The sequence below is a fragment of the Cyprinodon tularosa genome, unplaced genomic scaffold (genome assembly GCF_016077235.1).
Source record: "Cyprinodon tularosa strain WSP-4 unplaced genomic scaffold, ASM1607723v1 ctg1018, whole genome shotgun sequence".
NCBI classification, from domain to species: domain Eukaryota; kingdom Metazoa; phylum Chordata; class Actinopteri; order Cyprinodontiformes; family Cyprinodontidae; genus Cyprinodon; species Cyprinodon tularosa.
Window position 1 is genome coordinate 95,049 of NW_024037803.1, and position 27,833 is coordinate 122,881.

Here is a 27,833-nt window from a genome sequence, read left to right on the forward strand (position 1 = left end):
CAGGTTCAATCTGAGGTGATAACCCTTGATACAGAAAAGTAAGTAATGATATTCCAATGCAGTGGTTTTCAATTCTGGTCCTCGAGGCACAGTGCCCTGCATATTTGTCAGGTCTAAGCACCTAAAACATCATACATACATACATACATACATACATACATACATACATACATACATACATACATACATACATACATACATACATACATACATACATACATACATACATACATACATACATACATACAGGGAAAGAAAGAAGGCACAGAGACAATTAATTTAGTTACTTGTGAGGAGAGTAGGAATTGACTGCGAAGTTTACAATCTCCACCCCTCTCTGCAGGCTTCAGCTTTCTCCAAGCTATTCATTGAAGAAAAGGGGATGTCCCTAATTACACCAGCTGAGGTTTAACTAAGGGGAAAGATGTTTCTCTGCTTCAACACTTGATTCAGACAATTGCAATTCAGCAATACCTGTTAATATGCTATCAATTGATTTTTTTTCTTGAAAGCTAGGAAACATCTAAGACATGCAAGGCAGTGTGCATTGAGAACCAGAACTGAAACACTGACACCAAAAAAATAAAGATTATAGAACAATCACTAAATCCCCAATATTTCTATATGTTTTAAAGAAACATGAGTTCACTTTGGGAATGTCCAAGCATAGATCCTGTTAAGTTTGCTAAATGGAGGATTGCAGCATGATTGTTGTAGAGTCAATGACCCAATGCAAGTGAATTCCAAGAATATCGACAGATGTTCATCAAAGAGATTGAATCCTGTAAGTCAATGGCTGGAACCAACTGCTGGTTTTCCTCAGACAGAAAAGTTTTAACCAATCTGACTGTATGATCTGGTTGAATTGTCTCTTTAAAGTGCCTTGATATGATGTGTGTTGTGAATTGGCTCTATATAGATGCACTGAATTGCTTTGTTTACCAATACCAAGCTTTAATAGAGAGAGAGACTTGGACATTTGCCATGTTTCATGGCTCTGATTTTGACTTTAACCTTTAGCCTTTGCTTCTCTCTACAGCTTCTCAATTTTTTCTCCTGTGGTAAGAACAACTCAGACAGTGGGTCTTTTTTCTTCAGATCAAGCATTGCTAATCAAACTTCCACAACAGAGGAAGAAGAACCGATGGTAAGAAACTTGGCATACTTTAACTGTCGCATTCCCAAAGATCTGGAGAATCACCACATACTGACCAGTTTTTAAACTGACAATGAGCAATCCATGGAAATCGAGAAATTAAAACAACACATATAAAATATTAAAATATTAAAAATTAAAAATTCTCAGCTCAGCTATGTCTCCAAATTAATTTACTGCCTGTTTAAGCAGTACTGTGGCATTTATGAGTGATTTATATTTTTACAGGAAACAACAGTTACTGGAAATAGCACCGATGGTGTGAATATTAAGTGTACGTTTACAGTTGCCAAACTGAATGCTAGCAAAATTTCCTCAGCCAGGACTACAGAGAATATCACCTATTCTGTCGTCATTGGGAGTGGAAATGTAGAAAATGGTAAAAGGAGGACATAAATGCAAACAATCGACTTTTTAGGGCATATATTAATAACCATGATTTCCTTTTCAGGTAAGCTTGCTAGCTTTACACCTGGTAATCAGTCAATGACCATAGATCTAGCTACCTTCCTATCAAACTCCCCAACAACCTCCTCTACAAACTCCTCTACAACTTCCCCTACAAACTCCCCAACAACCTCCTCTACAACTTCCCCTACAAACTCCCCAACAAACTCCACAGCAGCACCAAATGGGGCCAACCGTCCTGTCTTCTCTAATGGTAAATAAAGACTGAGTTATTTGGATCTACATTCTACATATATTTAAGTTGCGGCTACAGGCTGATTTAACTAGATCTTAATATGTTTCAAAAGTGAACAAATTACTGAACAGATTTCCATTTAAATTGTTAAACTTTCTACGAAACTGTAACTTAAATATATATTTACGCTGCTCAGAATCTGATTAATGAGATTAAATTAACATAAAGATGTCTCTGCTTCCCAGAAACTTAGAAACTGTCTAAAGGTCAGGATTTTATGCAGATACCAACATATACATGAGATTATGAAATTAATTAATACAAGAGATTATTATCAAACTGCTAGTTGATCGTTTTCCAATCTGTCTTGGGTTTTTCGTGATTTTATTTCAGTCATTAATTAACACATTTTGCTGCTTTCTATTTTCCCTCCAGCTGTGCTGCCTCTGCTGAGCTTCCTCACCTTGTCCCTCCTGAAGTTTGCCTGATAGAGAGCAGAAACAAAGCTGGTATAAACAAAGACACAGTGAAAGAAGCTGATTTAAACCAGCAGAAACTGAGTGTCATATGTTTTATTGTTTTCAAAATATTTGCATCATATTCTCTCATTATATATCCCATATTTGTTTTATTGTTTTGAAAACCCTTTTATGATTTAAAGCATATTTTTTATGTAGTGAATATATCTGTTAAAAGAGTTGTTTTAAATGGTTAAACTGTAAATAACTTTAAATGCTTTCATTACCATGTGGAATTTGAGCGGGTCTTGTCTGTTTTATTAAATCTGTCATCCAGCATTCTTCAAGGGGAGCCCATCCCAGCTCAGGATTGGCATGTTTTTAAAAGTATCTGTCGGTTAGTGATATAACAAGACGAACTCACTTTACAGAAAATACAAACTGAAAGAAAGATTTTATGTGTTGCTTGTGGTGGATCTACTTTCTAAATTTCATTGTCAGCTGATCCTCTCGTTCTGGTAAGATTGAAGAGAAACAAACCAACTGATATTTTTACAAGTGAACAGGTTTTTCAAGTGTGTGGAAGGAGGTGAAAAATGATTACACACTAATAAGGACCATTTTGACAGCAGATAATGGTCAGACAGCACATATATGTGCAGATAATTCTTCCCACCAAGGTGTTTTGGAAGGCATGAAACATTTACAAAGAAGAGAGAAAAAATATGCAGAAAATATTGATAACCACATGCCTGTCTGAGCTAACTGTAATTTCTTTTTGACAATAAAGAGTTTGAATCGAAATAATTTTTTGTGAGTTTCTTTCAATATGTTTCAAAAGCTTTTTCCTTTATGACATTTACTGAAAGGTTTGTGGGCTATGTCCTCCAGCAGCCTAAAAAATTAGCAGCATAACTGTAGAGATTGCTAAGGAAAGTTTAAAGCCAAGCCTTAAAAGTAGATAGGGTTTCTGCCTCAAGGACTTGAACACACCCGTTGCGTACGACTTTTTCGATGTCCGATCTGATATTTTTCCATGTTACACCTATTGCATATAGAGAGGCTCTCAGGGTAGGCAGATTTGCGCAGATTTTTTTTTCATTTCCGTCTCTGTTCTATACATAAAATGATTTACCACATGTCACTTGGACTGATTATTAAAAGTCATGAAAAATAAAAAAATTTAAAAAAACACTGGCAATTGTGCATAAATTTGTTTTTTTTTTCTTTTTTTTTAAATAAATTGGCTAAAAATCTTATACAGCTTCCCAACAGCCTGCTTCAGGACAAATATTTAAATCAATAATTATTTTCCAGCTTTTGTCTCCAGAGGGGAACCAGGCAGGGATGCCAGCTCTCCCCCTCACTTTTTGACATTTTTATTGAACCTCTAGCAGCAACAGTTAGGGCCGGATTTATCAAGATCCAATTTTGCGTGCAGTAATTTGCGCTCGCAAACTGGAATTTTGCGCGAGGGGCTGAACCATGGTTTGCGGGTGATTTAACAACAGTGATTGCGTAACTGGTGGCAGGTGCAAAACTGTTGGAGACGCCCTATTTAAATGATGGTTTTGCGCGTTTTGTGGTTTGCGGCAAAGTAGTTTGTACAAACTAGTGCATTAAGAAATTTAAATCTTACAGTGACCCCCCCCCCCCCCCCCCCCCAAAAAAAAAAAAAAAATATATATATATATAAAGAAAAAACTTTGGCAACCTTTATTCCCTAAGATGGTATGTGGCTGAATTTCTACTTCACTGCAGTAAAAAAAACAAAAAAACAAAACTGGTGTTTTGTATTGGCCTGTAGAAAAATGCACATACCAAATGGCTCACAAGAAGTGACTGTGGATGAGATTACAGCCCGTACGCATCCCCGCAGCATTGGCATGTTGCTCCACAGGCGCAGGGGGGAGGTCTGGTTTCTCCGTTAGGGCGTCAGGGTGACATGGTATTTAGAACGTCAGACAGCACTTCTGAAAAACTAGATAGGGAGATCCAATGTTGCAAGGAGTTTTGTGATATCTGGTATTGTGTGGGTCCTCCTTGTGGCTGGCTCCAAATCCATTCGAAGTTCCCCCAACAGCTCCAAAATGGCAATGCTATATAAACCATATGTTTTGATGATCGTTTCCTCGTTCATTCCAAAAATATTCACACGGAGTGAAAAAATGCGTTCTCTGCGTCTCTTTGCTTCATTTCGATGTCTCCTTCTTGCGACAATAACCGCTGCCATGTGTGCGCAATTACGCATACAGACCATTTGCACCTTCTTTTGAAACGAGTTAAATATAGAGTCAGATACTGTTAGCAAAATTGCTTTCAGGTTTAATAAATCACTTTGTGAGTGCTAAATTAATATATTTACATGTTCTCCTCCAACAAGACACATTTTTGCGTGTAAACGCCCCATATTGCATATTCATTGCAGAAAAAGTACTAAATGGATAAGAGGCGCTATTTAGCACGTTTTAAAGACCAAATCCTTTTAGCACGCTGTTGATAGATCAGTTTGTACATTTTTTAGCGTGCGCAGTGAAATAGCTCACGTTTTTATACACGCAAAGATCCGGCCCTTAGACAAACTAATGTTGTTAAAGGTATAAAATGCAGGAAAATTGAGCATAATATTAGTCTTTACACAGATGATGTATTACTCTATCTCCAGCACTTAAACACTTCCCTCTCTCAAGTATGAAGATTACTAAAATCTTTCTCAAAAGTCTCAGATTACTCTATAAATTGGTCTAAATCTACAGTACTGCCAAGTAACTTCTCCCTACAGAACCCCCTAGATTTACAACTGCAATCAGGAAATATTCAATATTTGGGAATTACTGTGTCATCTAAATTAGAAACTTAACCACATCCCGCTTTTAAAAAAGATAGAAGAGGACCTTGAAAGATGGAAATCGCTCCCAATTTCACTTATTCATAAGGTAAAATAATTAAAATTATGGTCTTACCTAGAATTAACTACTTATTTTCAATTATCCCCAATCTAAACCACCATCTGACTGGTTTAAATCTCTTGACTCTTCCATCTCTAAATTTGTTTGGAATGATGAACCCCCTTGTAACAATTTAGAGATACTACAGAAAACTAAAGACAGAGGGAGACTAGATTTACCTAACTTCCAAAACTACTACTTAGCAAATAGATTACAATACATCTCTAAATAGATAAAACATAATCCCTTAGATGAGCCCTGGATAGACACAGAACAGGAAATATGTAGTAATATCATAATTTCAGTTTAATATCAAGCGGCATTCATGTTTTAAAAATATTAACATCAGCTCTTCCCTGACAGCATGGTGGGAATTTCTTAAAATGACAAAGTCATCACTTATTCCGTGCAGTCGTACATCCATCTGAAATAATCCTGACATCCTAAAAAATAATAATAAGATAAACTTTCTGTACTGGAAGAATAAAGGTATTACACATCTGGATAATTTTTTTGAGTTTATCACATTTGTTAATCTTATCACTGAGATTAACCCATGAGACCCCCTGAAAGCCTCAAAAGCAAAATTTAAGGGGGGTCTTAAATTGTGTCAAAAAATGTTTAAATAAAATGTTCTGGCTCCTTAGGAAGCCATTGCTCATATTTGCGTATTGTTTCTGAGTTATATACTATAAGCTTTCTTATGTATAATATTTGATATAGTCTTATTTTGAAAGCACCGAAAGTTGAGCAGTTGGTGTCTTCCTGTTTAACGAGTAAACACAGCATAGTTAGGCCCCCGTCCACACGAAGCCAAACCCTGGCCTAAACGCACAAATTTTTCACCAAACCAGCCTCTCATCCATACGAAGCCGGCGTTTCGGGGGTCTGTAAACGATCTTTTTCTTATGCAGCCTTCAGAGTGGGAAGATTTTGAAACGCCGTTTTCGCGTTTCCATCTTTAAGCTCTAACCGCATTTTTTTTTTACACGCATGTGTCATAGCGTCGCCTCTAAACACGCATGCGCAACACAGTATCACAACAACAATGGCGCCGTACTGTGTTGAATGGTTGCTGCTAATGCTACTCACCCTGCTGTCGGGCTTACAACAGAATCTTCTTCTTCTGGAATATTTCCAGGAAGAACAGAGCAATAACGACGACATAGTTCAGCACCTGAATTTGACTGAACCACGAAAATGGACCCGCAGGGCAACCATGTATAAATATTAGTGCGCATGCCCAACATTTCGTCGCTTATTTTTGCTTTGGCACCACAGCGCCACTTATAGGCCTGGCATACATTTTGCAGCTTTTTTATGCATTCGTGTGGACGATTACATTTATTTTACGTCTCCGTCTTTACGACAAACGTTCTGGAAAATATTAGCGTTTCGTGTTTGTTTTGACTTCGTTTGGACGAGGCCTTATAATCTGTTCTCACTGTGCTGCGTTTTTGGCCAGTACAGCATGTAATTTGATGTGAAGGGTGTATTTCGTTTATGTACATATAGTACTATGTTTCATGCTGTGTTTGGAGGTTTATTGCAAGAAAGGTCACCGAGAAGAGAAGTTTAAAAAGACGCTAGCATACGCGCTAACTAGCCGCTAGCATACGCGCTAACTAGCCGTTAGCGATGCCGCTAGCTAGCGGCTAATGTTAACATGTTGTTTATGTCATTATGCGTTTCTGTACATATTAAGGGAATATGTTGAGTTTATTATTTAGGAGAATTGTGCCTCTTTATTTGGAATTGTGCCTGTTTAAATAAAGACTTATGCACATTATTTCTTTGTTGCAGTTTTACCATTCATTCATCCATCCATACCAGCCAATAAATCCAAAGAAAAGGCTTACAGTGGAAATGATGGTTATCTACCTGCTAAGCTAAGAGTGAGGGCAGGACATAAATTATTTTTTTGTCGTTAATGGTCACTAAAGTGTTTTTAAGCTCAACATGTCCAGTATTAAAATTCAAAACCTTTATTCACAAATATGCTCTGTTTTTTGGGAAGTGGAGCCAGCCAATCCAGTTCGCGTATGCAAATTAGCCATGTGCTTTTCCGCAGTTATTAACACAGGCAATTTATTTACTCTTCTTTTGCACTGTTACTGTTACAAATGCTATATCTTACATAATTGGTAATAATAATAATTTTTCTGCTGCCTTTACCATCTGCCTTTTTGCACTAGCATAAGTATTGGATATTTTATATTATTGTACATTTTATATTTTATTGTGAAATTGAATGTTTAAATTTTAGTATTAGGAACTGATCTTATCTGTTGTGCCTGTGCACTTTATCTGTTTCACTGTTCGAGTCCTTGTATGTCTGGTGAATCTGAAGAATTGACATTAAAGCTGACTTGCCTACTGCATATTGAGAAAATCTAGATCGGTATTGCGCAACAATCGGGAGATGGGGACCTCCCAAATATTGACAGGTATTTCGCACACTGGAGCTGAGCCTAGAGAGGGAAAACTAGAAGGAGCTGAGCCTAGAGAGGGAAAACTAGGGGGAGCTAAGCCTAGAGAGGGAAAATCAAAAGAAGCTGAGTCTAGAAAGGGAAAACTAGAGGGAATTAAACCTGGAGAGGGAAAACTAATCTGGATGGGTCGTGGAGAGAGGCTAGGAGGAGTATAGTTAGAAGCAGGCTGACTAGGGGGGATCTGAAATTTCTGCAAATGATTAAAAGGAAGTTAATTTGTTCAGAAAAATGGATCATAAACTTGCCCATTTGTGCAGTCAGCTGTTTCAGCTCTGTTTCAGATTACAATAACGCCAGTTGTTCCTCGTGTTTGCTCAACTGCCTCTCCTGGGTGCCCAAAACTGAGTCAAAGTCTGCTGGGTCCATTGTTGGCTGGTTTGTACTGTCACAGTGGGTGTGGAGGTTTGACAGGACCCAAATGCAGACACAAGAGCTTGAGGGGCTGTGGGATGGGTCCTACGGGGTGAGGGGGATGGTTCGGGGGGGTCCCTTGGCCTTGGGCTCTGGGGGGTAATCCTAATGGGGCGCCTGGTGGGTCTGACCCTTGGTTTTGTGTCCCCCATCGGGGAGAGTGCCCTCACAGGGCATCCGGGGTTCTGGGGTCTGAAGGGCTTCGTGTCCAGCCCCCTAGCTTAGTCCTGGTCCATGCCGTCTCCTGGTGTGGGTTTCGCCTGGGGTGGGGCCTTCTGCATGGTTTGTGTGGTCTGGCTAACCATGATTTTTTTTCCTCTTTTTTTTCTTCCACAACAGCAAGGAGGTTTTTTGAACAGATTGGGGGGGGTAGGAGGTGTCGGCCCTGGTGGGTGGTTGGCTCACGGGCCATGCCTCCTGTCCCTGGCCCCCGGGCTATGGTTGTGCAACTAGAGGGGCCCCCCTCTCACGGGTGCCTATAGGCGTCAGCTGGGGAGCTGGTTCCCTGGGAGTGCAGTAGGCCCCCCACTCCTTTTCTCCCCATCCCGGGATTTCTCCCTCTGCCTGCTCAATCACACTGCCACACATGTAGGACCTTGGGCAGGGGGTCGTTACTTGAGGTCCCCCCCACCTCCTGATGACAGCCCTCACCACATTTTATTGAGTCTTTCATTCACAACATTTTCTCAACACACATCTATTTAGGGCATTGTCTGGGGGGGTGGGGGGTAAAGACACCTGGGGGGGCTTATTGCATCGGCCTCACCTCGGATGGCTCCTTCCAGCTCCTTTCGCATTTAGACATTGCGGATTCTGGGTGGTTGATTGGGGGGGTGTGCTGGCGCCACCTATCTTCCGGAAGGGGGGACTGTGCCGGACACCTCCTTTGCTACTCCCAGTTTTAATTACACCTGAAAACAACACGCAACAACACAAGATTTCACCTGTTCCCTTGTTGCCTCCCGGAGTCTGGGGCCTGGAGGAAGAGCAGGTCACCTGGTACGGGGTCTTGGCGGGGGTTGTTGCAGGGCCTGGGTGGCTTTCTGGGACTGGGGCTGACATTTCTGCTCTACCCAAAAATAGGTCGGGGGAGGGGTGGCTAGGGTATGGAGGTATGGAGTTAGCTCAGTTTCTTGCACCAGGGGTCATCTGGTCTGGATGCGAGATGGGGGAGTCAGGTCCGAAGAAGCAACTAGATGGGTTGGACTGTGGTGGTAACTGCTTTTAAGGTTCACCTATTGAGTTATCCAGTAATCCCAGGATTCCCGGGATTTTTTACTTGTCAGCTTAGGGTCTGACCTGCTCCCTTTCCAAAGAACATCTCAAGTCTCCACTGAGTGTTGAGCCCATTTCCCCCATCCAACGATACACAAGGCAGTGAAAGCTTTAAAAGTAATTTTCAAGCACAGTGAAAAGCCACACCCACAGGCAGGTCCTTATCAGGGTTAATTTTCATTTTATTTCTTCATATTTATGTATATTCTTTTCCTTAACTACAGTGCTGAAGCCCTGTAATGTTTATTGAAAAGAAGAATCCCCAATAATCTATGTATGATGAAATATTCCCATAGTCTCCATATGGGTCTACAGTATGAGACAGAGAGAGAGCAAGTCTAACCAGTTAAAATTATAGATAAAATATGTCCTAAATTAATTTGGAATCCTAAGATCAAAAGGTGTGTTTTCCAAGCATCTTTTGCCTATTAAGTTAATCAGCTGTAACTGCGTAGTAGTTTATCCAATCATGGAATTTGTTAAGGTCCTATCATGCAGTTTCCTATATTTGCAAGAACTTTTCAAATAACAGCATAAAAATGTCATATTTCCACATTAAAATCTTAGCTTCATCCCTTCTCCTTCAAGCTGTATATTTCACAATATAAATGTTGCCGTATACTCAACCAATATTTTTGTTTGATTGAAGCTGAACAAATTGGTCAATTCATTTTGTTGTAAGCAAATACAACTAGTAGTTACATTGTACATCTCCGCAAAACATACAAATAATATATTTCCAGCAGAATGCCTGTTAACAGGTCTGTACACCAGAGAGTAAATTTTTAGAATTCGAGTAACGGGTCAAAATGACCCCAGGGATCATAAGGTATTGTTTTCTGTCTGACCTTGTCTGACCTGTCTTCTTCCCAAAGCCGCATCCTTTTCCATCGAGCAGGTCAGTTGTATTAGCAGTTAGAATACAACCCTACCTGATCAACCCTCCGGTTCATTACAGCCTTCTGTTCTCATACAGCCGCACTTGGAAGTTTCTCAATAAATTATCTTGCAACTGAAAAGTTACAAGGATGTTGTTTTTTAAATCTTGGCCAAAAGAATCCTCATAAGATCTTCAGTTCTTATTCTGTTACTGTTGGGATCTGGAGGCTTTGTCCACTTTCTCCACGAGAGGGTGCACGAGATCTCTCCTGAGGGCATGAGCTGACTGCGACACCTGTTTCCCATCTGCTCATCAAGAGGCCCTACTTAAGGAGGAGGAGGCTGACACTTTCCTGCCAGAGTGTTTGCCAGTATTGGTACAGCAAAACCTGAGCCTGCTTATCTGATCTGAAACCCTGATTGTTGTGACCCAATCTGATCCTGTGTTCTTCTGCCTCACAGATCCTGACTTATCTGGAAACCTGACATCCTGGAGAAAATAATCTCTGTCTGGAATCTGCCTGCCTGCCCTCCGCCTCAGCCCTCAGCCCTCTGCCTGCCGACTAGCCTCTGGACCCTCAGGGTTCCCCCCCTCTGAGCAGGTATTTATCTCAGTCATCTGAAAACTGCAAGTTTCCTGGACCCACTCTAACTGCTCTGTCCTCCTCTAGTGGCTTCCCTCCCGTGACCAGTCTGACGAACCGAGAACCTGTGCATCTTTATTCTTGTAACCATTGTTAAATAAATCATTTAACTTTTTCTCAGTCTTAAGAGTGATTTCTGCATGTGGGTTAGGCGCCTCGACCCCAATATGACAGTTACACAACACCAACTCTTCTCTACACCTTTGAAGAACTCTTTATAAAATATGACTCAAACATCCAATGTCCACTTATCAAACCTGATTTTAATATGCTTTATTAATAAACGGTTAGCAGGTGATAAGCAGCTTTAGAAATTAGTACATGTTAAATGAAAAAAATATTAATGTCATGATGTTGTTCAGACCTAAATGCAGAAAACCGAACAGAGAGACCAGGGAAAAAGTTTAACGGGTTTTATTGAAGAATTTAAATAGAGGGAAAAGTTTTGCTCTGAATACTGCTCATCTGGAACTGTAAAGTGAGTGGAAGACACAGCAGTTAGTTCAAGCTCAGTGGGGAAAATGACTCGTGAACTTGGAGAAGAGGATTTGGTTGCCGACTCACGTTTCCAGAGAAGTTGTTGAATCCTTGACTCCTGTCTGTATGCCGTGGTTCCAGTGTTTGTCTGATTCGGTGGAGGGCGGAACAGGGTTTACCCAGAATTAGGTTGTTAGTTGGTGAACGGAGAAACTGACTGCCACTACGACCCGTTCAAGTACCTGCAGTACTTGAACGGGTCGTAGTGAAGAACAATCCCTTTCTCAGTGAGAAGCTCAAACGATTTCTTGGGGAAAGTGGATCCAAACCTCCTGTTTGAATCCCCAGCTCAGTTTGAAGCTCAGGTGATCCTTCCAGGTCAGAGAAAACCAGTTTGCAGGATGACTTCCTGCCGAGAGGCAAAGACAAAAAAACAAAGTTAAACTCAGGTTGACAAAAACTCTGTTTGACTCAGCAAATCTCAGCTTGGCTAGAGTACCCAAAACTGGCAAACACTCTGGCATCAAGGTAGTGGCAGTCAGGAGCTTAAGAAAACTCCGTTAATGAGGTAACCATCAGCAGGTGTGTGAGGAGGCGGACCAGAACCAGGCGCCTCCTGGTGGATGAAGGGAGACAAACACAGAAACACAAAGACAGGAGTCCTGACAATTAATCAATTAAAAAGCTAAACTATCTAATCTATCTAAACTGACTACTGAAGTAGAGGCTTTACAAATTCAGGTAGGGGAGCAGACAACTGTTAGTCCAGATGGTTGATGAAAGTCTCTGCGTCCTGAGCAAAAGGGAGATAATCCTTTTTCTTAGTGATGAGGGCCTATCACTATAGGCAGGACAAGTCACAGTTAACAGATCTTGTAAAAGTTTGGAAAAACGCACAGAATAATCCAGCTGTAACTTCACCAAAAGGTTTTAATTAGTTCCATTTAGTAGAATTCAATCCCCAAGGGTTCAACCTATAAAGATCCGGCAGGTACATCCATGTGTATCAAATAATTAGTTCAAAAAGGTGAATAGTAATCCAAACCGGAACTCTAAAAGAAGGAAAAAAAAAATAATATATATCTATTCAAAAATACAAAGGATAAACTAGACTGGAATCCAAAAAGATGGAAAAATAAAATCCACATCCACTGTGACTTCCGTCCCCAACTCCATCAATCAGGTAGAAAATCCCAAAATAATGTTCAGAATGCTGTTTTTCTCTCCTCGGCCGCCAACGTTAAGTTATTCCATCTCTGAGGCAAAGAATGGAGCAAACTAAAACAGCATCCAGCTCATTCTATATCACGCAGTAAAACCCATGTGTCCATTAGTACCCAACCTTTCTTTGTATCACGCCACTATTCGGGGGATTTACTGATGGTAAATCTACATTTGTGCAATTAGGAACCCTTAAACTTCTGTGCAGCTTCTCGGCCTACACTACAGCCCCCAGCTTCTTTCTCCTTCCTCTTTTTCACTCTCCATCTGCCTCCTTCACTAACTGTTTGTTCCTCTAAACAGTTACTTCTTCATTGCCACAAGTTATTATTGTTTTAGAAAAAAGAAGAAAAAAAATTACATACTTTAATATATGTTGCTAAAGGAACTTTAACAGATTTAGCACCTTTGTATACACGTTTTTGAGGGATTATAATACTCAATTATACTTTCAAACAATGTTATTTCTTCTTCACAAAACACTCTTTGTATATTTTAAAGATCAAGTTGAACCTTTAGGAGCTTTTCATACATTACTTGCTAATGAGGCACACGCTACCATCTAGAATCACATCCTCATTCACAGCCCCCAGCTAGACTAGATAGTTACTTCCCCCTCCCTTTTCGGCCTAAAAGGTAACATTGCCTTCCTTTTAATATTGACAAAAGAACTGAACTCATCACTGTCATGGGTCATTCAACATACCTTATAAAGCTCTTCCAATCGATCTAATATTTTCATTACTTCTCTTTGTTTCATCACTTCATTTCTTTCTCTTTTTTATTCGTTCATGTAAAGGTAGACGTTCCTCTGCATTTTGAGCCCTAAATAAACAGATAACTGTTGGGATCTGGAGCTGTACCACCTTTCTCCAGCAGAGTGCGCCGTGGATCCTCCTGAGCTGAGCCTCCAACACACCTGAGGCGCATCTCGTCATCAGAGGATCCTCTCCTATTTAACCTGCCTTCAGACCTTGCCTCAACGCCGTAGTGTTGATCCAGTTTGGTTAGCACCTGAGCGTAGCATCACCTGAGAATCTTTGTTTTCTCTGATTAGATTGGATTCTAATACCTCCTTGTCTCTGCTTTCAGGAATCCTTTTCCCTTGTAAGCTCTGGATGAGCTTAACCTGCCGAGCCTGCCCTCTGAGCCAAACCTGAAGACTCCTCTCTGGATTCCCATGCCGCTCTTGGCTAAGAGCTGGAAACCCAAACCCAAGGTCTGCCCTCAAGTCAGAAGTAAGATGCTGAAGCGGTTATTGGACTCTGCTGAACAAAACAGTCTCTGGACCCAACAGTTCCTCTCTCAAAGCGAAACCCGGATTAATCAAGGTATCCTTCAGAAACTCTCTAACTCAAGATCTTCAGTTCTTAAGCTAACTGAACTGTCATCCTCACAGACTCTAGTTAACCTGCCCCCAGGCCTGAACCAGTTCCTGTGTTTATTCCATGTGCTTGTGATCAATAAACATTGTTAAACTTTTCATCTGTCTCCGTGGTGTTCTGCATATTGGGCTTTTCTGAAACCCATCATGACAGAACACTGCGGCCAAACACAAGGCCCAGCAGACCACCTCCGTCGTCGGTTGGAGGAGCAAGACGCTCAAATCCAAGGACAAACTCAAACCCTCCGTGAGTTACATAACTTGGTCAATTACCATAACCAAATGCTTCAAAGCTATGCTAACTACATGAGCAGTGCTAATGCCACGTCGGCAGCACAACCGTTTCCGGGTCCAGTTCCGCCCCCGAGGTCACCGGCAGTGACGTCATCACCTGAGTTCCACCCTAGTCTTCCTGAAAAGTTTTCAGGTAATATGAAAGACTGTAAAGGATTTTTGTTTCAGTGCCGTCTAATTTTTCAGAACTCTCCTGGCAGTTTCCCAACTGATCAAAAGAAAATAACATTTATTCTGTCCCAACTAACCGGACGAGCCCTAGAGTGGGCGGAGGCAAGGTTTGCCTCCGAAGACAGCCTCAGATGCGAATTCTCTGATTTTGTTTCTGAATTTTCCCAAGTATTTAACCAAGAATCTGACCAAACAATTGACTCTCGTGCTCTTTTGAATCTTAGACAGGGAAATTCCTCTGTAGCGGATTTTTCCATCAACTTCCGGGTCAAAGCCGCAGCTTCCGGATGGAATCAATGTGCTCTCAAAAGTGCATATTTCAAGGCTTTAAATGAGAATATTAAAGACGAACTTTCAACCCTCGACGAACCAGCAACTCTAGAGGAATTAATCCGCCTGACTATTAGGAAGAACTTGTTTTACAGAAACAGTTCTCCGTTGAGAGAAAGAATAAAGTCAATATTTGCATCATGTTCTCCCATAACATCTTTGTAAATAATAAGTGTTCTTAAAAAAGTGACGCCCTTTCTGAGGTGATGTTAAAAAGCTCAGCCAGCCTCCCCACATCAACACAACTCCACAGCATCAGCACTGACATCTGCTCCTAAAGCGGAAAACACTTCTCCCTGCTTCGACCCAGCGTTTAACCTTCAACTCTACATCAAGTAAGTTAATATTTCCTTATTTTTTTACTTTTAAACAAAGTCTAATTTGCTTGATTCTGGAAAAAAGAAATAATAAGCAGATGGTTGATGACATGTTTCTTTGACTAAATTAAAATAATGTGTTTACATTTCTTTAAAAATAACCTTAAAAAAAATAAAATTCTAAATTGTTTTCAATGTGTTTTTCTTTTGCGGTCACATACAGTACAGAATTATGTTAGATTGTAGTAATATATCTTAAAACATTTTAAAGGCTTTGTAACATTTTTAATGTTTTATATCTGAAAATAAAGCTTTGTGTAAATAAGATGTTTTTCCTGACAGCAATGGAGCATACAGTGATCCATGTTATCGCCACAATGATGGTTTTCCTAACTCTGAGTTTCAAGCCTGTGTCGTCAGAGGTTAGTATTTATCATTATCGAGCCTTTTATGCTTTAAACCACCTTTTTATGAGCAACATGTTCTTCAGAGAAAACATTGTTTGATTTTTTATTCTTTAAATCTCAGCCTTCAAAAATATCCTCTATTCAATTTTACAAACAAAAATTCATGTGAATTTGTTGATTTTAAAACAGACACATTTTTCATTGACATACAGTTGTGCATGACTTTTTTGCATACCTTCCCATTAAAGAACCCTCCTTACATACCTACCCTTTACCTCACAGAATATTTGAGCTAGAGTTTTATTACAACCTATCCCGCTACCGGGGTAGGTTGGAACACCTGCTGGGGTAAGTTGTAAGAATTATACAAAAGAAGCAAAAACAGAGGCCACACCATGCGATATGCTTTAAAAAGAGGTTTACTGAATTAAAAGAACAATACAAGAACAATTTGACCCAAGAGCTGCAGACCATAACTCAAATATACTCTTTTGCGGGTGTGCATGTGGGTAAATTATTCTACTAGAACAAACTTTCATATGGGCCAGTATTTAAGGAGACATAGTCAGTAGGAAAGTTCAAAACGTTTATTAAATAAACAAAACAAAAGCGGAGCTGTGGCTTGCGGACACTGCAGGATGGGGAGCGGGGCACCGCGCAATCACAGACACTCTGCAGGAGAAACACAGGTAAGTGACCACGATCATCTGACAGAAGATTATCTGGGTTAATCACTTACCTGGTTTAACAGTCCAGACCAAGAATGTCCCCAAGAGCTGCAGTCCCAGAGGAAATGCTGGAAGCTGATCCTGGTCAGGGATCCAGAACAGACAGGAACAGACAGAGACAGGATCAAGATAAGGCAGGAACAGGAACAGGTGGCAGGATCCAGGCTTCCAGGCATCCACAGGCTCCCAGGAGGGTTCAGAGTCTGACTGGGACCAGAAGCATGACCAGGTGGTCACGCACAGGAGCAGACAGGATCAGGTGCAGACAGGCAGGCTCAGTGGAAGAGGGTAGCCGAGACAGGACGTGGAACCGGAACTTGAAGCAGGACTTTAAACTGGTCCCCTCCCTGGAGCCAGGCTTACTTTGATAAAAACTGAACCTCCCCACATAATGAGCCAAAAACCCAGAGGACTCCGCGGGGGAGGAACAGTGGACGATCAGGAGACGAGACAAACACAAAAACCCTCTTTTCACTGGCAGCTAGGACCCAGGACATGAACCATGAAATAAAACTGAACAGACAGACTAACAGAAAGACAAGTAATGATCTGGCACTGAATGCTCAGGGAGAACTGAATTTAAATCAGAGGAAACAGGTGAGGGGAATAAATTGTAATTGAGGCAGGGAGGGAAAACGGCAGGTGAGAGGAATTACTAATGAGGGAGGAGCAAACAGGCCAGATCATATACACAAACTTCCTTAACATGTATGTATGTATGCTTAATGAACACTGAACAAACATTTGGGTATAACAAAAAACAATGTCAATGTGTGTGTGTGTGCTTGTGTTTGTGTCTATGTGTGTATCCTGCTGTATGTTTGTGTATCTGCTTCTCATCCCATGTTTGTGGGTGTTTGATGTTATATGTTACTGCCAGTTGACATGCAAACTTTCTGACCTAAAGAAAGAGGAATACAAAATCTGAGTAGATAGACACAAAAAGTTTTTCAAAACCTATGCTGGTATTTGATTCTTTCTTGTCTCCAGTGACTAACCTGTCATATGCTTACCTCACGTGGAGTCAATCCATAATACAGCACTGCTGCCTGAGTCAAACAGTCAGCCAACACTTCTTCCTGCACCTCAGAGAAGACTTTGTTGCTGCTCCAATAACCTACACTGGGAAGATCACTGGACCACTGTTCTCCCAGCTTCTGCAGTTATTTGCAGTATCTTCTCAGTGTTACATGGCAGTTCCCATGCGCCTTCACAACTAATCTGACTGATTTGCTCTTCTTTGTGAACTCATCAGATGCCTTTTTTAAAACATCTGCAGGCACACCTCTATCAGTCTTTCATATCCACTGCCTAGGCGTTTTGTAAAATTATTCAAATCAAAATGTTCTTAGTTGTATGTACAGGGATGGTTGTAACACTTTTTAAAGATGTGTTACAGCCCACCCCAACCCTGTCAGCCATGTTTAACAAGCTGTAGTAGCATAGCAGTTTGAAATTAGCACGGGAAAAAGCATCACATTTTGCCTGAGAAATACTGTTTCATCTAATGTAAGTAATATGGTTTTATCTACAACAGTATAAGTACTAAACAAATTATAGTCATGGATGTGCCTGTTTCCAGTCTTGACTATCACAATATGGGATAGGGGAGGAAGCGGGTAAACACTGAAATGATCATGTGACTCCTATCTTATCCCTGATTCGTGGAACTGGTGGTGTTACAACTCTCCCTATGTTACGACCATATCCGGTTTCCCCTATATATATATATATATATATATATATATAAATATATATATATATATATATATATATATATATATATATATATATATATATTAGTGCTGTCAATCGATAAAAATTTTTTAATCGCGATTAATCGCATCAATGCCTGAGTTAACTCGCGATTAATCGCATTTTAATCGCACATTTTTTTTCTGATTGAAAATCATTTAAATACTCTCGATGACATACAAAAAATACATACAGGCTAGGTTTGTGCCAATGTTCTTTTTTTTAAATGAAAACAGGTCACAGACACTGATTTATGCCATAGAAACATATGGCAAGAAGATGGGGAGGCATGTAGCAAAAAATAACAAATATGTAGCCAAAAAAAGGCCCTGAAAACAGGCTGATGTAAAAGACAGTCTTTACAGTCAATACAGTCTTTTGAACAAAGACAAGCATTTTACCCTACTGCTATAAAATGTAGTAGAGTTAACATTAGATGTTAATTAACCAAGATAATAATGAACAATTTTCAATCAATACATCAAAATCAATAGACCGACATCACTAGATGTATAAATATATAAAAAATTTTACAATAATTTGTTTATCTAAAAATTAAAATTGAATACTTTATTTTACTACAATAACTACTAGTGTGAATGTATCCTTTTCTTATGCACACTTTCAAGCACATCAGCAGTTCTGTGCCCCTTAGTGAAGTGCAATAGTCAGTTTTCTACTCTTCTTTGTAATAGTTTCTTATAAGTTTGACTAATTCAAAGTTTCATCTATGCTGTTATATTTTCACATTGAGGATACTGGGTCAGTTAAAGGTATAGTGGAGGATTTTTATGAATTTTTGAAAAGACCAGCAATCATCTCCAGTTTAAAAAAAAAGCACATGCTCAACTCTGTACCAGCTCCCGAGCGGGAATGCTTATTAAATGCGTACAAGAGCATGCATGGGCCCATTTCTCCTTGTGCATCCTCTGTTTAAAAGTTGTTGTTTTCATCGCTCATACAAGCTTATTTTCCAAAAGCAGATTAGCAATTTTTCCACTATGTGAGACTCACCATTGAAAATAGGAATGAGTACGAAGGACGGCCTTACATAAACATATCACCAGCATGATTGAATTTTAGGAGGACCACTTATTTTGATGATCCACCCGGAAAAAGAACATCCCCCACTAAACCTTTAAGGCATCATTTCCACCTCAACATTTAACAGTTAAATAATCTGACTGGTTATTGACTTTGGCTATGTGTTTTTGTTTTAATTAGGTTGACATTACTAGGACAGGATGTAGCAAGACCAAATTTTGCTTGGCGGTACCTGACGACTGTGACCCTGCAGGCAGTGGCACCTGTCTTTTTGGATCTGTGAAGCCCACTGCTATAAACATCCCAAACGGCGTTGACATGGACTTTGAACTCAGTGGAAACTCTTCAGGATACATCGCCATTGGTCTCATCCCAAATAATTCTGAGGTAAATCACTAAGTCTTTCAGATTGTTAGGGAAATTAAAAGAAATAAGTTGTAATAAATAATTAATGTAATTAATTAATATGTTGAACACAAAAAAATAGTTTAATAGTTTTCACCCTAAATGACAGATTTTATTAAGACAGTCACTGTAACATATGACTTTCAGAAACAAATTGTTTAAGGTTTAATGGTCACCCAATTTGAACAGTTGCTTAAACAATGAACAAATGTCTTCCCAAGTCACAGTGATAGACCTTCCTCTGACATCTTTATTCTATTGTTCTCAGTCAAAGCAACAGGAACAAAATGCAAACTAAAGCTAGATATGGCATAGCCACAGGCCTTTATGGCCTGAATGTGTCATGTGTTCAGACAAAAAGTTCATGTAAAATTTTTGTCACATTAATTTTAAATCATCAACAATTTCTCTTTAGAATTGTGAATGTAATAGGAATATACAAATATTATCAGTGTCGGTATATTTCTATTATCAACCAGTTAAACATATTATGTTCTTACATATAATGATCTTTTTGCCTTTTTGCTCTGCGCATTGCTCATTAGCTCTTATCACATCCACCTGTTCCTGCTGCTATTTAAGCCTCTGGACCCCGACCTTTGGTGCCAGATTATTCAAACTTCCTAGCGAGACTAACTCTACAGCTCCCTTTGTTTAGTTCTGCTGGTTCTTGATCTGTTTTCTGCCTATGGACTTCTGAGTTTGCTCTGTTTGCCTGTTCTGTTCTTTCTGGACTTTTACCTGGATTCCATCTTGTGCTGACCTTGGACCTTGGTCTTCTGACCATGGCTTAGATTACCCTTCTGGATCTTTTGGTTCCCGTGCACGCTCAGGATGCTGAAGAACGCTGCTTCTCTTCTCTCCTGGATCTCTGGTGCCGACTCAGTAAAAAGCAAAGGAGTTCCGCTCCTCTGGATAACACTCCTTCTTCTGGGCACAGACTGAACCTCTCCAGGGTGTTGGCTTTCATGCTTATTATCGTTTGAGTTTTGAAGTCACTGACCTGAGCCTCTATTCCTGCAAAGTGTCCAGTGATCTTAAATCCGCTGCTGCAGATGAGCTGCCGCACGCTATGTTAATAAACTCTTTTTTTAATAAACCACTGGCCTGAATTCTGGGTCCTATGTTCTGGTCCTTCTGACAATCCTATAAAATACTGTCACAACCTTCCTCCGCTTGCCAGAAAGTTTTCTTTTACTTAATGTTAAAATTATCTGGATATGTCTCAAGGAAATTCTTAAATAGTGATATCATCTGGAGGTGTGGATGACTTCTATGATTTGCAAAGTTACTCTTATCATTTGTGCAATTCTCTCCAAGTAATCTGAATAGCTGCGACCACAGCCAGATAAGTAACTCTTACTAACTGTGTTTATTGGGTGTCACATTATCTAAGCTGTAATTATTTTAGCCTGGATTTATGCAGCTGATTAAAGAAAGTCATAAATCTTAATTGATTTAAAATTACTACTAGTAGGCTACATGATGTATAATCATTAACATTTGGAGATATAGCTATATATGTAGAATTATATAGTTCTGAATTATTTTTTGCTACTAGTTATTCCCAGCCCAGTGTCATGATGTTACAAAGTTCAGACCCAAATGCAGAAAACCTAACAGAGAGACCAGGGAAAAGGTTTAACGTGTTTTATTGAAGAGGTTAAACAGAAGGAGAAGTGTTGCTCTGAACACTGCTCAACCGGAACTGTAAAGTGAGGGGAAGACACAGCGGTTAGTTCAGGCTTAGTGGGGAATTTGGCTCGTGAACTTGGAGAAAAGGATTTGGTTGCCGACTCACGTTTCCAGAGAAGTTGTTGAATCCTTGACTCCTGTCTGTATGCCGTGGTTCCAGTGTTTGTCTGATTCGGTGGACGGCGGAACAGGGTTTACCCAGAATGTGGTTGTTATTTGGTGAACGGAGAAACTGACTGCCATTCAGATTTCCTGCGGTACTTGAATGGGTCGTAGTGGAGAAATATTCCTTTCTCAGTGAGAAGCTCAAACGATCTCTTGGGGAAAGTGAATCCAAACCTCCTGTTTGAACCCCCAGCTCAGTTTGAAGCTCAGTAGATCCTTCCAAGGAGAGAAGGTCAGAGAAAACCAGTTTGCAGGATGACTTCCTGCCGAGAGGCAAAGACAAAAACAAAGTTTAACTCAGGTTGACAAAAACTCAATTTGACTCAGCAAAACTCAGCTTGGCTAGAGTACCCTAAACTGGCAAACAATCTGGCGTCAAGGTAGTGGCAGTCAGCAGCTTAAGAACACTCCATCTAACGAGGAAACCATCAGCAGGTGTGTGAGGAGGCGGACCAGAACCAGGCGCCTCCTGGTGGATGAAGGGAGACAAACACAGAAACACAAATACAAAGACAGGAGTCCTGACACCCAGGGTATTTTTGCGTGGAGTTTGCATGATCTCCCTGTGCATGCATGGGTTCTCTCCGGGTACTCCAGCTTCCTCCCACAGTCTAAAAACATGACTGTTAGGTTAAATGGCTTCTCTAAAGGTGTGAGTGTGTGCGTGAATTGTTGTTTGCCCTGTTTGTCTCTGTGTTGCCCTGCAATAGACTGGCGACCTCTCTCTATGAATATCGCCAGATGTTCATCAAAGAGATTGAATCCTGCAAGTCAATGGCTGGAATCAGCAGCTGGTTTTCCTCATCCAGAGAGGTTTTAACCAATCTGACTGTATGATCTGGTTGAATTGTCTCTTTAAAGTGCCTTGATATGATGTGTGTTGTGAATTGGCTCTATATAGATGCACTGAATTGCTTTGTTTACCAATACCAAGCTTTAATAGAGAGAGAGACTTGGACATTTGCCATGTTTCATGGCTCTGATTTTGACTTTAACCTTTAGCCTTTGCTTCTCTCTACAGCTTCTCAATGTTCTCTTTTTCTTCTGTGGTAAGAACAACTCAGACAGTGGGTCTTTTTTCTTCAGATCAAGCATTCACTGTAACAAATTGCCCTGTATTTTTACAGTAAAATGCTGGCAGCAGGGTTGCCAGCATTTTACTGTTAATTGTACAGTACCCTTACTGTAATCAACTTTACAGTATATTACTGTCACAAAAGAAATCTTTTGATTACAGCACATTGCTGTTTTTATCAGATTTACAGTAGACTACTGGCAGCTGTGTTGCCAGTATATTACAGTTTTTCTATGGTATCATTACTGTTGAATTCACATACAGCTTACTACTGTAAATTTCCAATACAAAATAGAAACATAAAAAAAAAACACTTAGAAAATGTAAGTTCCATCATGTCAACCAACATTTATTTGGGAAAAAAAAGAACCACCTCAAACATTGATTCATACACAGTCTTTAGTGGGCCACATAATAAAGAAGAATGTTTTGAAACGACAACGTATTTGTGCCTTAAACCATAACATTTTCTACAAGAATGTTAAGGGTAAACTGTCCAAAGTAAGTCGTATTCTGGAAAAACAGTAAGAAAATCACCATCTGTTTTGTAAAATAAATTTCTTAATAACTGATTTAAAGAGTTTTTGAATAAAGCATGAATTGTGGCCTTTTGATTAGTCTGAAATAAAATAAGTATGAAAGAAATTATGGAAATAATGCATTGTACAACTCAGCACACTACTTTTTCAATACAAAATACTACTTTTAGTTGAAGTGAGGACCAATATGATGCAACATGAAACAAATGAAACATTTAACTTTCAATCTAAAGCATAGAAAAAAATTGCGAATTTTAGTTTGATAAAAATTTAAATCAAACATTTAGACTTGAATTTCCTTTAGGGCAAAATCAGAGCTCCAACTTCAAATGATAAAACAATGACACAATATTTGACAACACACTGCCAAGATAAGTTAAACATTGTGCCTATACAGTCAAAATTACAAATTACATCTTAATAACAGAAAGTGGGAGCCTCTACAAAATTTATGCTATAAATTAAAAGAGAGATTATGCTGACCCTTAAACCAAAAAAAATCTCTCAAGAACACTCCTGTTCAGGGATGAGTTGCCTTCATGCCTGTATAGTTTTTTGTTTGTTTGTTTTTGCGCAGAGGGGCAACAATAGCTGGTTAGAAAGTTCTCACTAACCTATGTGAAATTCCACTCAAAGTCCATGAGGTTTTTTAACAGAGTTGAAACACGGGGGTTGACAGTGACCGACTTCTTTTTAACAGTTTTTCCTGTCCTCTTGAAGACAATCTTGCCACAGCTGGCCTTGGTCCCTCTTTCAGGGTTGATATCAGGAAAGCACCTGAAAATGCAGTAATTGCAGATTAGCATATGATGCTTAAGGAGTCAGGGTTTAAGGGGTGCTAGGTGGGAAAAGGGGGGGCGGACAGACGGAAACAAACCTTACCTCTGGATGAATTCAAGTGTACATGCAGCCTCTTCTTGATATTGTAGATTAAAGATGTAGTACACTGAAAACAGTGCAGCAAGCCCTGTCACAAAGGTTGGTTGAATGCCCTCACATACAACATGGCTCTCAAGACTGATCATCCAGTGCCCAGCAGTCACATGGTCTTTTCCACCTGAAAAATAAAATAAAAAAAAATTATAACAAGTATTGTGACTTCTACAAATTACCTTTACCATTATTTCTAAAACAACATTTATTTAAAGATATTGTGTTTCATGCAATACAAATAAATCAAAACCTTGTCTCATCTGCATGTTATTGTATCGTATTGTCGTAAAAATCTTAAGCCACAACGTCTTTTATTTTTCTTTGCAAAGTTATGGCCATCTTTATTCATTCTCCAGTTAGGTCATCTTTCTTAAGATTTCTACTGACAACCTAAGAACATATGAGCTAAATCTTCAAAAAAAAAGAAGTTTCTACAGGCAAAGTTGATATTGACCTAACCGTGAGTGATCTCTGCTGCCACTCAGCTTATCGTGAACTCTTGGCAAAACTAGATACAAATTTGTAACTTATCTTTGACAGCTGTTTTGTGATCAACTTCCCTTGATTATTTCATTTTTTTTTCTATGACATTATTTTTAAACAAAATTGTAATTTTTCCATCTGTCAAATTCTTTGATCGTTGGCTTTTTGAATGGAATTGTAATAGAATGCACGTTATGCTTGACCCCCAAAAAAACCCAAAAATAATCAACCAGAAGCTTTTTTGTGTGTTTTGTAGACAAATGTACACAGGTTACACTAAATACTCACTTTGGGCTGCAGAACACATTTTTCCAGAAAATTCTTTGAGGTATGGTGACCTATTTTCTGTCATGTCTGGTTGTATTATAATTCAAGGACTGAAAAATAAATATAGTCAATGAAACTTTGCAGTCCATGTCAGTTAACAGTGTACTCACAGAGTAGTATCAGGCGTGGTGTTAAAGGCAGGTTGAAGGTCTTCTCAACATCAGTCACTGTGGCAGATGACTGTAAAGAACAAAGAAATATTAGTAAGAGCATTAGTTCTTCAGGATGAATTCAGATGTCAACAATTCAGTGAAATATATCAGAATAATTATGAAAATAAATTAACAAAACTAACATCTGTGGAAAGGATGAGGCCATCTGTGCTCTCTTTGAAATGGGCCATCAGTAGCTGGACAACATGAAGTGCCACCTCAGCATCTGCATCCTAAGAGAACATTTAAACAGTTTTCTGCCAAGTCAACTTTGTGAAACTCCAAATTCCCAGTTGATATCCATTCACCAATTTCACTTCAGTAGCTAATCATAGCAATTCAAGTCAAATTGCACAAAAGAAAGAAAAGGAGCTTCCAAACATGTCCATATATGTAAATATGAATCATCAAAAAATAACTAAGTAACAATGAAAACGGATTACTTTAATTATTTACCTTCTTATCTACAAGATATATCAAATAATGTTATGCTAGCTTCCTTATTACAGCATGACAGATTAACTAAGCTAACTTTCAAACAGCTACAGTCTGTTTAAAAATGAAAACTGTATGACAACATCATCTGACAAATAAATTATGATCCAACTTACCTTAGGATTGGCTCATAAAATGCAGGATTCAAATGGATAGTCCTTGTAAAGAAAATTCTAGAGTTTGCTTGCATGTCACAACGACGTGTCTTCTTGAGAAATACAGTAGCATTCTGTTTAAAGAGAGCCTCCTTGCCGTTGAACGTAACATTATTCCATAAATGCAATGCAACTCACAGTATATTACAGTATTTTATTAAAAACAGTAATAATTGCCCAGAATGCATTGTTTTTCACGGTGCAGTACCGTTTTCAATAGAAACAGTATGATACTGTTCAGTTTTGGCCGTTTTTATACAGCAATTTGTTACAGTGTTGCTAATCAAAGTTCCATAACAGAGGAAGAAGAACTGATGGTAAGAAACTTGGCATACTTTAACTGTCACATTCCCAAAGATCTGGAGAATCACCACATACTAAGCAGTTTTTAAACTGACAATGAGCAATCCATGGAAATCCAACAGGTTAAATCAGCAATCAATACATTTTTAAATGTGTTAATCCCAGCTTTAATTCCACACAATTAAACAGTAAAATACACACAAGTTGACAAATCATCCCAAGAAATCAGCAACAAATATAAAATATTAAAAATAATATTTCTAAGCCTGGTTCATTCAGCTCAACTATGTCTTCAAATTAATTTACTACATGTTTAAGCAGTACTGTGGAATTTATGAGTGATTTCAATTTTTACAGGAAACAACAGTTACTGGAAAAAGCATCGATGGTGTGAATATTAAGTGTACGTTTACAGTTGCCAAACTGAATGCTAGCAAAATTTCCTCAGCCAGGACTACAGAGAATATCACCTATTCTGTCATCATTTGGAGTGGAAATGTAGAAAATGGTAAAAGGAGGACATAAATGCAAACAATCGACTTTTTAGGGCATAATAACCATGATTAATAACCATGATTTCCTTTTCAGGTAAGCTTGCAAGCTTTACACCTGGTAATCAGTCAATGCCCATAGATCTAGCTACCTTCCTATCAAACTCCCCAACAACCTCCTCTACAACTTCCCCTACAAACTCCCCAACAAACTCCTCTACAACTTCCCCTACAAAATCCCCAACAACCTCCTCTACAACTTCCCCTACAAAATCCCCAACAAACTCCACAGCAGCACCAAATGGGGCCAACCGTCCTGTCTTCTCTAATGGTAAATAAAGACTGACTTATTTGGATCTACTTTCTACATATATATAAGTTGCAGCTACAGACTGATTTAACTAGATCTTAATATGTTTCAAAAGTTAACAAATTACTGAACAGATTTCCTTTTTAATTGTTAAACTTTCTACTCAACTATAACTTAAAAATATATTTACGCTGCTCAGAATCTGATTAATGAGATTAAATTAACATAAAGATGTCTCTGCTTCCCAGAAACTTAGAAACTGTCTCAAGGTCAGGATTTTATGCAGAAATTATGAAATTAATGAATAGATGAAATTGTTATCAAACTGCTAGTTGATCGTTTTCCAAACTGTCTTGGGTTTTTTTGTGATTATATTTCAGTCATTAATTAACACCTTTTGCTGCTTTCTGTTCTCCCTCCAGCTGTGCTGCCTCTGCTGAGCTTCCTCACCTTGTCCCTCCTGAAGTTCGCCTGATAGAGAGCAGAAACAAAGCTGGTATAAACAAAGACACAGTGAAGGAAGCTGATTTAAACCAGCAGAAACTGAGTGCCATATGTTTTTTTATTGTTTTCAAAATATTTGCATCATATTCTCTCATTATATATCCCATGTTGTTTTGAAAATCATTTTATGATTTAAAGCATAATTTTATGGAGTGAATATATCTGTTAGAACAGTAGTTTTAAATGGTTAAACTGTAAATAACTTTAAATGCCTTTATTACCATGTGGAATGTGAGCAGGTCTTGTCTGTTTTGTTAAATCTGTCATCCAGCATTCTTCAAGGGGAGCCCATCCCAGGATTGGCATGTTTTTAAAAGTATCTGTCGGTTAGTGATATAACAAGACGAACTCACTTTACAGAAAATACAAACTGAGAGATTTGATGTGTTGCTTGTGGTGGATCTACTTTCTGAATTTCGTTGTCAGCTTATCCCCTCCTTTTTATAAGTCAACAGGTTTTTCTGAGTGTATGGCAGGAGGTGAAAGATTATTAAACACTGATAATATAAGGCCAAGGGCCATTTTGATAAAGCAGATAATGAACAGACAGCACACACTTATGCAGATTGTTCTTCCTAACAAAATGTAATAAAGAGGCATGAAACATTTAACTGGGAAAAGTGGAAAAATATGGGGAAAATGTTGATAACTTACCGTCTGTTTTTACTCTTTTTGACAATAAAGAGTTTGAACCTAAAGTATTTTTATTTTATTTAAAGACGTTTTTACAATATTTCAGTTTTAAAGAGTGTTTTTCCTTCTGAACC

At 39.0% G+C, this 27,833-nt stretch overlaps 1 protein-coding gene across 1 annotated transcript; it reads left to right on the plus strand.

Annotated features, from left to right (window-relative positions):
• Positions 1–1,082: 1,082 nt before the first annotated feature.
• LOC119779293 (mucin-2-like) lies at positions 1,083–27,764 on the plus strand. The gene is made up of 4 exons (XM_038278881.1): positions 1,083–1,147; positions 1,385–1,535; positions 26,350–26,583; positions 26,985–27,764. The coding sequence occupies exons 1-4, from the start codon at positions 1,145–1,147 to the stop codon at positions 27,035–27,037; spliced, it is 441 nt and encodes a 146-aa protein (XP_038134809.1). The 5' UTR covers positions 1,083–1,144; the 3' UTR covers positions 27,038–27,764.
• The last annotated feature ends 69 nt before the right edge of the window (positions 27,765–27,833 follow it).

Excerpts from the sequence above, each read along its gene's own strand:
- LOC119779293 (XM_038278881.1), top strand. Across the intron at positions 1,536-26,349 it reads GAGTGGAAATGTAGAAAATG|GTAAGCTTGCAAGCTTTACA; the intron begins GTAAAAGGAGGA and ends TTTCCTTTTCAG. Across the intron at positions 26,584-26,984 it reads CCGTCCTGTCTTCTCTAATG|CTGTGCTGCCTCTGCTGAGC; the intron begins GTAAATAAAGAC and ends TTCTCCCTCCAG.